Source organism: Ochotona princeps, chromosome 9 (assembly GCF_030435755.1).
Source record: "Ochotona princeps isolate mOchPri1 chromosome 9, mOchPri1.hap1, whole genome shotgun sequence".
NCBI classification, from domain to species: Eukaryota; Metazoa; Chordata; class Mammalia; order Lagomorpha; family Ochotonidae; genus Ochotona; species Ochotona princeps.
The window spans coordinates 26,400,698-26,412,753 of record NC_080840.1 but is presented as its reverse complement, the minus strand read 5'-3'; the positions used below and the strand labels follow the sequence as shown (position 1 = coordinate 26,412,753).

Here is a 12,056-nt window from a genome sequence, read left to right as displayed (position 1 = left end):
TCTGGATTTTAAAAATAAGAGAGTGCATCTGATGGAGTAGTCAGATGAGAACAGAAGCCTATATTTCAACCAGTGTCACATCTAAAGTTAAAGGAAAATGCATGTTAAAGATGTTTTAACACTGTGCAGTTTCTTACAAGTACGGATTTTGCATTAACTTTCGGACCACCCTCAGCTATACTGAATTACTTCTTTTTCCCACTGGACAAGAGTTTCTTAGAACCTGGACACTAGTAACATCTTGATGTGGATGATTTTTGTTGCAAAGCAACGTTCATGTGCATTGTAGAACATTTAGTAACATCTACAAGCATTTAGATATCAATAATGCCTTTGACTTTTAATATAAAAAATGTCTAAGTCACTCTTGACTAAGAATCACCATGAGAAACCATTTTTAACTCAAATAATTATTACTCATTATTGTACGTAATACCAAAAAACACTATATAGTAGGTATTTGATGATTCATTTCATTTTGTATGTTTTTGAAATTGATCTTTGGGGGTACTATTGTGCCATAGCAAATTAAGTTACACCTGTAATGCCATCATTCTAGATGAGGCCCCAGTTCAACTCCAGCTGTCCTAATTCTGATCCAGCTCCCTGCTAACTAACCTGGGAAGACACTAGAAACTGCCCAAGTACATGTGGGAGACCGAGATAAGCTCCTGGCTCTGGTGTGACCCAGCCCTAGGACATTGTGACCACTTGGAGAGTGAACCAGTTGAAGGAAGACTTCTCTCTATCTCCATCTCTCCTTAACTCTGCTTTTCAAGTAAATAAATATTTTTTAAAAATAAAGACGCTGACCTAACTCTACTTAGCATTTATTGTTCCTGTCATTCAATATTATGTTTGCTATACAACTGCACAATATTCTAGCATATTCTAGCATCTTCAATATTTTGTTATGAAAATACAATGTTGTCTTAAATAGTCTCTTGTTTGAATATTTGGGTTGTTTCCAATTTTCAGCTAGTAATAATAGTGGTGGTTACGTAGTGTATCCACTTTGTAAAAGTAATAAACTCTTCACTGATTATTTTTAGTCAGTAAAATCCAGTGACACAATAATCCCTCAGTATCCATAGTGAATTGGTTCCAGGGCTCCCCTATGATTCAAAGAAATCCACAAATGTTGAACTACCCATTTTCAATGGAGTAGTATTTGCATATAATACTTGCACATCCTCCTGCACACTTTAAATCCTTCTACATTACCTAATAAAATGCAAGATATGAAAATGGCTATTATGTTATTTAACAATGTCAAGAAAAAATATATGTGTGCTCAGTACAGTGGGAATGCTTTTTATTTATTTATTTATTTATTTATTTATTTATTTATTTATTTATTTAAAAACCAAAGTTACAGAGAGCCAGAGAGCTTGCATCTGCTAGGTCACTTGTCAGATAGCTGCAACAGCCAGAAATGGCCAGGATGAAGCCAGAAGCCTGTAACTCCACCTAAGTCTCTCAGATCAGTGGCACAGGCCGAAGCACTTGGGCCAACTTGTGTTCCTTTTTCCTTTTCCCTTGCCATTAGTAAAGATCTGGATTGAAGTGCAGCAGCCAGAACACAAAACAGAACCCCTATGGAATGCAAGCATTATGGTCAGCAGCTTTACCCACTATGTCACCACGCCAGATGCTTTAATATTTGTGAACAGTGGTCCATTCAACACACAGAACTTGAGCTTATAAGAGCCCAAATCCATTGCATTTGAAGGATTTTTTGTTACTAAGAAAAAGACAGTTACACAATCAAAACAGGAGTAGAAATTCCAGCAGACATCTCACAATGCCAATATCCATGTGAAAAGTAGATGTTCCACTTCAATCTGATTTTCTTTGGTGCAAATTGAACAACCAATTTTTAAACAATTTTGATCATTCATATTCAGCAAGGAAAATCTCTACAATCAAGAGGTGAACCGGCATGCTTTTGCAGCAGGGAATTTGGTGATATACGCCAAAAGTTTTGCAACTGACTTATTCTATGTCTGAAAGTTCATCTATCATGCCAGCAAGGTTGGCACAGTGGGTAAAGCTGTCAGCTGCAGTGCTGGCATCCCATAGTACCAGTTTGTGTCCTGGTTGTTTTATTTCTGATCCAGTTCCCTGTAAACAGCGTCATAAAAAAACTGTGAAAGATGGCTCAAGTGGTTGGGGCCCTGCCCCTAAGTGGGAGGCCTAATTTCATTCTGGCCAGCACTGACCACTGCAGCCAGCTGGGGAAGGAACCAGCAGATGGAACATTTCTCTGTGTGTACTTTCCCTCTCTCTGTAACTGACTTTCACGTAAACAAAAATATCTTTTCTAAAAATACAAGTTTATCTTATAAATCAGGAAACTGTAAAAATTTGTGTATTTGAAAGTGAGAGTTCTTTACTTAATATTTTTCATAAAACTGCTTACAATAGTGAAAAAAGTAAAACTTTCTGAAGTTCACTCATCAAGAATCCATTCATAGACTACACACAGGTATACAATAAAATGAAAAAAAATGTTCAAACTTCTTCAAATTAAACAAGTTACAAAAGCAGAATAGTTAAATTACTAGAATCCACCAAAGACAAAATTCGTCATGAAGCCAAAACGTTAAGTTTTAATATCTTTGGTTACTAATTCATTTGTTTGTTTTGGTTTTGCTTGTTTGAAGGTCTTTGTATTTTATGACCCTTCTATAAGAAAAATGTATGATGATTTTAAATACCAAGCTTTTATGTAAGTTAATTTGGCAACAAGTAAGAAAGCATAAAACTAGTATCACCTACTATAGCATCAGACACAATGGTGGCTTCTAGTGCTTATTATTGAATTAATTGGCTTTTGTGAGCATATTTGAATTTTGTGTTTCTTACTACAGGAACCAAGAAGCCAGGCCCAGCCAACTTCTCACAGAGCAGGTATTCCTTTCAAAGAAATGTATCACTTTACACTTGGACTCTTACATTGATGATTCTGAGATAAAGGAGCAAGTTTCACTTTTAAGATGTAAGTTACTGTTGCTGAGAGTAGAACGTTCTTCATGAAGTCTTAAAAGTGGATGTGACTTCAAGTTATGAGTCTGTGACAGTATTTCCTGTTTAAATATTTCTCATCATTGCAATGGAATACAAACGTCAGCAAAGACAGATGCACTATCCATGAAAAAAGGCAAAAAGTTACTCTGGAAGAATCACGGTCACTTAAAGTCACATGCTGAGACAAGCATATTTCTCACTCTGCTTCACAAAGCCTTGCTAAGGAGCACTTCACCTGTACTAGAAAACTCACAACTCCCTCTAGGTCAACACTCCAAACTTGGCCAAAATGTGCTTGTTAGCTCCTGCTTGGGAGTCATCTGAAGAAGATGGTGCCAATACATTACGACCTCACTGCTGGGATGACCATCCAGTCTGCCCGGGGCATTTCTGGTTCACACTGAATCTCCTGTTCTTTCCACATCCACATTTGGGTAAATACATCATCCAATCAGCCTGCTACCCAGACACAGGTTTGTGTGTGTTCCTTTATTCCAAAATTTATTTAAATACTCCCCAGTAGATATGCCTCTTTCCAAAACACTGCTGTCTGTAGAAGATGTTATTCAAACTCCTTCCTTATCTACCTGAACACTACCTGGGATGAACTGTCATACACACAATGCGCTAAGGGGAGAAAAAATCACCATCAGGAGATTTAATGCCCTCTGATGTAGCACTCAACAAATTATGATCAAACTGCTTGCTGTCTGTTAATCCATAAGGGATGTTCCTTTGGCATCAATTTCATATTTTTTCATAACCTCAAATTCTACTTTTGGAAATCATGTTATTAGTAATTTTTACATTAAAAATGAAAAGTTGTACCTTCACTTCTAGACACAGGATGCCACTCCTTAATCATCTTTTTATCATCACTAAACCCAGGACTTAATATGAAGTAAGTATTCTACTCACATCTTCACCAGTAATGGTGCTTCAAAGACCTAAAATGCATATGCTTAATTACAGGTTATACTAAAGCTAAGGTATTAGAAAGGCTCATGTAAAAGAAGAAAGAAGCTTTAAAAAGTGTGTTACATTCTGCAATGAGTTTTTAGTATAAACTATTTAACTCTGTGGTTTGGTTTTAGTTTCGATTTTGCAAATACTAAGTACTCTTTATAATAATTACCTAACAAGCTTGTGATAAAGCAGGTACGAATTAAAGTCTCTGTGTCTGTGTGTTGTACTCTCAGAGAAGTGTAAAGTTAACGTGCTCTGATACATCCCACTTTTTTTTTGTGCAAGCCTGAGCTCAGATTTTAAACACTTTTTACAAATACATCTTTTACAATCAACATTTTCAACTAAGCTCAACCTCCAAGCTGCATTTCCAGGAAAATAAGGCAAAAATCAAATGCTCACTTGCACATCTGTTCATATCAGGGGCTCGGTGTCCATAGTAGCCTGATGGGCAGGAATGCAGGCACTCTCCATACTGACGCATCCCTTCTCTCCGAAGGAAGAAAAACAATTTCTGTTGACATCGACTGCACCCATTGTCCTTTGAACAAGACAAGCAACCTTTGCAAATGGGATTTGATACATAACTAGCTGCAAAAGAAAAAACAACAAAAAATGTATTTAGACATTCTGATTCATACACCATGATGAAAGGACAAATGTCTCTTTCGTCATTCTTACGTTCTGCTCACACAGAAATACTAAGCAAATACCACTCTACCCCACCCCTCACATATAAGAAAGGGTTAAAATATTAAAGTAAAACTAAGCTTAGAAACAAAGAAGAAACATAGATGCCAAGTTGAGGCCAGAAGTTGAAATGGAATCATTCACAGGGATGCGAGGCCAGCAAGAGAGACAGCTTCAGCCTGAATCCAGAGTCCAGCTGAAGCAGGCAGGCACAGGAGAGACAGAGAGGAAGATCTCCCGTCCAATGATTCGCTCCCCAAGTGAGCACAACGGCCAGTGCTGCACCAATCCGAAGCTGGGAACCAGGAACCTCTTCCAGGTCTCCAACACGGGTGCATGGTCCCATATCTTTGGGCCGTCCTCGACTGTTTTCCCAGGCCACAAGCAGGGAGCTGGATGGGAAGTGGAGCTGCCGGGATTAGAACTGGCGCCCATATGGGATCCCGGCGTGTTCAAGGCGAGGACTTTAGCTGCTAGGCCACGCCGCTGGGCCCAACAGACACACTTTTTTAAAATGCACAAGATCACTAGTCATCAGGGATATTAAAATTGCAATAAAGCTTTACTACACCCTAGTTAGAGTGGCTATCCCCCAAAACTCAAGACACAATCTACTGGAGAGGATGTGGAGAAAACTGCACCATGATCCACTCTTGGTGGGAATGTAAACTAGTGCTATCATTACAGATGACAGGGAAGACGGTACGGATATTCCTCACAAACCTGAGAACAGATCTACCTTATGACCCAACCATCACACTCCTGGGTATTCACCCAAATGAAATAAAATCAGCAAAGGAAAGAATCCTCTACATCCTCATGTTAACTGCAGCCCAAAGCACAATACCTAAGAGGGCAATCAACCCAGATGCCCACCAACTGATGACTGAATAAAGAAAATGTGGTATGTGCACACTATGGAATACTCTTCAGCCATAACAATAAAATCCTGTCTTCTGCAACACCATGGAATTGAAAATCACGATATTTAGCAAAGAAAATAAATTGGTACCAAAGAGACAAATGCTTTCGTAGATACATGACATTTAATATAGAATAGAAACAATGTAGAGATGAAATGGACATCTTTTGATATGATTATTTTTTTAGCCCTTGTTAATACTATTGAGGAATTGTAGTCTTACCACTTTTCTCTTGTTGAGTAGTATGGTTAGTGGTGTGTTAAATTTGTAATTACAGAATTGATTCAATTCTACAATAATTTTATGTCTGCAAAAATTAAAGAAAGGAAACAAGGATGGGGATTGAAGGAGGGATAGCAGGAGGGAGAGAAGTATAGTTATTCTCTTGGAACTTTATCTATGAAATACATGAAATCTATTTTCTTTATATTAATACAATTTTTTAAAGCAACTACAGCATCAAACAAGAGATAACAGCATGTAAGAAAAAAATGAATACTAAAACATGAGTAGTAACTACTACAGAAGTTAAAGACAGAAAGAATAAATAAGACATACTATTCCAAGAGATCATGGCTGACTCCTTTTCAAAATTCAGAGACACTCATTCTTAGAAAAAAATTAGGAACAAGGTAGGAGAACATAGTGCTGCAAAAAGTCGAAATAGTACCAAGGAGCGATCAAAATGGCAGAATAGCGTGAACACATATTAAAACAGACAGAGAAGGATTATCAAGGAGAAGCAAAGAAGGGGAAATAGGAGAAGACAGGCCAATGGAAGAAGACACCTGGAGACCCATGGACATGGGGAAGCAGCAGAGACAGTGCAGCAGTGCTGCATGGAACAGATACCCCAGAAGCAACAGAGCTCTACCAGTGGTCAGGTGGTCAGGGGAGGTGAATCCAGCCATAGAATTGCAGGTCCCACCAACCCTTAATGATTGAGGTCTCATGTGGTTGCTGGTTTGTGTCTTGGGTGCTCAACTTCTCATCCAGCTTCCTACTTGTGGCCTGGGGAAACAACGAGGATGGCTCAAAGCCTTTTGACCCTAAACGCACGTGGGACATCCAGAAGAAGTGCCTGACTTCAGATCAGTTCAGATTCGCCATTGTAGACACTTGGGGAGTAAACCAGCAGACAGATCATTCTCTCTGCCTCCCATTCTCCATAAATCTGCCTTTCCAATTCTTTTTATTTTAATTCAATCACAAGCATAAGCAGAGATGCAGAGTTCTAATGGATGGGTGTGGGACCAGGTTGGATTTCATAGCTCAGATCCCCAGCAGTGTCACACTGGGCACCATTTCAACTTCTATGTCAAGGCCCCTGGTGGTGTCTTTGGGAGCAGAGGCTAGGGGAGACAATGAACTATGCATATGCTAAGCCAGTGGAGAATTCACTTTAAGCACAATTCATTGCACTAGTCCCACCAGTAAAATACCAGCAACTCGACATTCCACAGGTTCCATCCAGAAATAGATCTGAACTTCCCCCAGACTAATTGCCAGCAGAGTCCAACAAGATGAAAGAAAACAAGATCAATCCAACAGGCGCCACTGACAGACCTGTGATCTAGCTTAAAGCCACAGCTGGTGTTTCCTTAATCCCAGTGAGCAAGAGAAAGGCTAAGCAAACAACCAGGCAGCCACAATATAGGATCACTGAGGGCAGAGTAGCGACCTATGAGTCCTGGCTGCTGAGGCCACAGCAGAAGCATCCAACTGCACCCCAGGACTGGAACTCACTGGAGGGAATGGAGAACTAGGCAGTGAATGATATCGGTAAACTCAACTTGTAGGCTTGTGGATGATACAGCTTAAAGATTGGACTCACGGAGAAGAACTGCTAATCAGAATTGCAATGGCCAACCAAGGTCAAAAGACACAATAAATGAGGTTACTGATGCCTGTCCTGCAAAGGGGTAGAAGACTATTTCAACCTCAGAAATAACTTTAGAAGACATCAAGAACTGCCAGATAAAGATTTTTTTAAATCATTATAAAACTCCTTAAAAACAATAAGAAGCACATACAAGAGTTCAAGATATTTAAGGAATATATTACACAGAAAATAACATTGAAACATCAAACTGAATTATTAGAAATGAAGAATACAACACAGAAAATTAAAAATTCAGTGGAAAGTCTCAATAATTGCATGAGTGACACAGAAGAAAGAATCTCAGAACAAGACTCCACATAAAATGCTGAAAAAGTCAGGAAGCTGGAAGAACTAAGTAAAGAATCAAGTAATATCATCAAAAAATCCAAATATACTGAATATATTCAACCAGATGCGATCCTCACAACATATTACAATCAGCTGGAACATAAAGAAAGGAAACTTAAATATGCACATGAGAAAAGTCCATTAAATTACAGAGGAACCCCAATGAGACTCACAGCTGACCTCTCAGAAGAAACCCTAAAGGCCAGAAGAGAGTGCAGTGACATTTTCCATACCCTAAAACAGAAAACTGTCAGCCCAGAATAACACACCCAGAAAAACTTTTTCTTTTGTGCTTGAAAATGAAAGAAAATATTTCCAAAGCAAACAAAAATTGACTTTGTTTCTTCCAAATCTGCCGTGCAAATATTACTTAAAAATGTGCTACAGAGAAAAAACATAACAGCTACCAGATACAGAGGCAAATGCGAAGATTTCAATAAAACAAGAAAAGAAACCTAAATCAGATGATGAAAAACCCATTGCTAAAATGACAGAACCAAATCATTACATATCAATATCCAGATATCCTGAATACCTTGGAATAAACCTAACCAAAGATGTGGAGGACCTGCACATTGAAAATTACAAAACAATTTAAAAAGGATAAAAGAATACATTAAAAGATAGAGAAATCTACCACATTCCTAAATTGATTGACTCAACATCATCATAATGTCCATATTATCAAAAGTAATAGGCAGATTCAACATGATCCTAATCAAAATCTGAACAACATTCTTCTCAGATATAGAAAAGATGTTAAGAAAATTCATCTGGAAACACAAGATACCATGAATAACCAAAGCTATCCTGAAAAATAAAAATAAAGTTGGAGGAATCACAATTCTAGAGCTCAAGACATACTACGATAGGGCAGTCATCAGTCTGGTACTGGTACATAACAGAGGAGATCAATGGAACAGAATAAAAACCCCAGAAGGTGTCATCTTCAACAAGAGAACTGAAAATACAGGGGGAAAGTCTGGTGCTTTCAACAAGTGCAGTTGTTGGGACAACAGCATATTAGCCTGCAGAAATAATAAACAAGACCTCCTCTTGTGACTTTATACAAAAATCAGCTCTAAATGAATCAAGACCTAAATCTGTACTCCGAAGCCATTAAACTATTAGAGGAAAACATAGGAAGCACTCTGCAAGCTATAGGTATTGGGGAAGACTTCTTAGAAAAGTCACCAAAAGCACAGGCAGTCAAGACAAAATAAACAAATGGGACTACATCAAACTAAGAAGTTTCTGTACAAGCAAAGGAAATAATCAAGAAGTGAAGAAGCTACCAACAGAATAGGAGAAAACCTTTGCAGTCTACACAACTAATAGGGGACTAATATTCAGGACTTATGAAGAGCTTCAGAAACTCAGTAACAATCAAACAACTCTGTGAAGAAAGGGGAAAGGAAATGAGCAGGCATTAAAAAAAAAACAAATTCAAATAGAAAGTAGATAGGAAAAAATACTCAGGCAACCTAGCTAGTAGGAAAATACAAATACATTGAGGTTCCATTTAACTCCAGTGAGACTTTTGGAGTCTTTTGACATTTGGAGGTCTAATAACAACACTTATTGGCATGGATGTGGGGAAAAAGGTACCCTACTCCACTGATGGTGGGAATGTAGGCTAGTGCAGCCACTGTGGAAGTCAATATGAGATTGCTAAGACAACCGAAAACTGATCTATCATATTGACGAGCTAACACACTCCTGCAACTCTATAGCAGCACAATACACAATAGCAAAGGCATGGATAAAGCAGCTATGACAAGTATACTCTGGAATACCACTCAGCCATGAAAAAGAATGAATTTCTACCATTTGCAACAAAATGGTCCCAGCTGGATTCCATTATGCTCAGTGAAATAAGTCAATCTTTAAAGGACAAATATGATATGTTCTCTGTGATGTAAAGCAACTGTCATAAACAATACAAAATAAACAGGTAGACAGATCTATATGTATACATATATTCTCATGTATGATGGAGACTAGCATACCAGGAAGTGAAGATACATTACAATGTATATCTCTACTCATGAATAAAAGGAGAACTCCAAAACTGTTAAATAAACCTTGACAATAACTTGACCAGATTTTTTACCACTGCCTATTTCTACAATGCCATGATATTCATAAATAGTAGAATGTTGGATTTATTACTATTGCTGAGGGCTACTCTGTTGTAATAATATGAGGAATTAGGTAGGGTGGGCGGGTGGGGAAGCAATAGTGGGAGGTAGAAGTAGAAATATCTATAAAACTTTATTTTGGAAAAATAATAATAAAAGAAAAACAATCAATTGATAAAATAAATCTTTAAAAAAGAAATAGCACCTAAAATCCAATATATGAACATCTTGAAGCTTACTAAATTGTGAGACAAGTAATTTAAAAGAAGCAAACAAAACCCTTTGCAAATATGGTATAAAACCTAGCAATGAAATAATCTGATATCCCAATCTAACTTCTAAAATATAAAAAAAAATTTAACCTGGTTTTTAAAAAGATATAAATATAACAGACCACTTGAATCTATGCTGCCTTCATTTTGTGGTGTTAATCCAACAAAGAACTAAGAGGTAAGGAACAGAAATTAATCCATTATTAACACTTTAATCTTTGAAATAGCATCCTGTTTGTCCTAAATAGAATCATATTGCATATAAAATAGCATCAAATGAGAAGTGCTGGTTCAGGGCCCAGCAGCGTGGCCTAGAGGCTAAAGTCCTTGCCTTGAAAGCCCCGGGATCCCATATGGGCACCAGTTCTAATCCCGGCAGCTCCACTTCCCATCCAGCTCCCTGCTTGTGGCCTGGGAAAGCAGTCGAGGATGGCCCAATGCTTTGGAACCCTGCACCTGCGTGTTGGAGACCTGGAAGAGGTTCCTGGTTCCTGGCTTCAGATCAGCGCAGCACTGGCAGTTGCGGCTCACTTGGAGAGTGAATCATCTGATGGAAGATCTTCCTCTCTGTCTCTCCTCTCTGTATGTCTGACTTTGTAATAAAAAAAAAAAGTGCTGGTTCAGACAGAAAAACAAAAATCACTGCACACTGTATCAATCCTTCATTTATGACAATAACCAATGTCTTTATAGTCACTTATAACTCCACAGGTTTTAATTGCCACAAGATGGTTCCTCAATCTCTTACCCTCAAATAGCCCTGATTTAATCTTACAATCTCTGTTTCATGGATACCTTTCAGATAAGAAAGCAAGGAAGAATGAAGGCCTTTCACGACCAGGAATCAGAGCCAATGCACCTCTTATTAACCAGTTATGGCTGTATTCTAATAATTGCTCAACAGCTTTGATCTGCATATTCAGTATATCACAGACATTGTCTTGCTTTTAAACCTACATTTACTGTCTAAGTAACTTCCTATTTAGTACTTGAGTTCCTTAAATCTGCAATTGTGAGTAACAGGGTGAAGGAAATACTTCAGGACCAAAAAAGAAAAAAGCACGCTTGAGATGCAATTATTAATAACATTTTAGAAAATAAATATTGATATTACTTTCTATGCATATTGAGATATGCAACATGGAATTTCATTTTATGGTCCAGAACATGATCCTTTTGAACCATCTGTGTTATAATGCGCTTGATTTCAGCCAGGCATAAGCATCTTTCCATAGCAATACCAGAACAATGTCATTATCCTATTCACTGGAGTGTCAGTTTTATTTAATGTCTCTATTCACCATGTCTACACCAAGCAATTATCTCCAAGACTACTTTTTCTGCAGACCACAATCAGTTTTCCAATCTTCAATTCAAGACCTAATTCTCAATTTGTGGTCCTCTTAACACCAGTAGCATGAGTTGTTGGATGTGTTCTTCCTCAAGTTCTCATTGTAATACCCCCTCATAAAGATTTTATTCCAACCCACACTCCTGTGATTTTATGAATCTTCTCATAACTAACACTCTTCTTATTTCTTTCTTTCTTAGTTATGGCACTGTGCCCCAGGCCTGTCTCCTCTGCTTCACTCCACATTTTACTGCTAGGTTCACTTTTACTGCCTTTTTACTCACAGCGATATTTCTGTTAGCATTTACTTTGATTAGATGATTCTTACGAAGCATTTTCACACAGATGACCAAACATAACTGCAGACTATCATTTCTCCAATGACCTTTTGTAATTTTATGTGGGAATCATTCCAGTTGTCCTGAGAAAGGTGTGAGTGAGCGAATTTCAACA

At 37.9% G+C, this 12,056-nt stretch overlaps 1 protein-coding gene across 1 annotated transcript in view; it reads right to left on the bottom strand.

The window, feature by feature from the left end:
• The window catches only part of RSPO2 (R-spondin 2), a 172,352-nt gene that overhangs the window by 72,516 nt on the left and 87,780 nt on the right, over nt 1–12,056 (bottom strand). Inside the window, exon 2 of the mRNA XM_004580680.2 lies at nt 4,399–4,587. Coding sequence (XP_004580737.1) covers nt 4,399–4,587 — 189 coding nt within the window. The remainder of the gene's footprint in view (nt 1–4,398; nt 4,588–12,056) is intronic.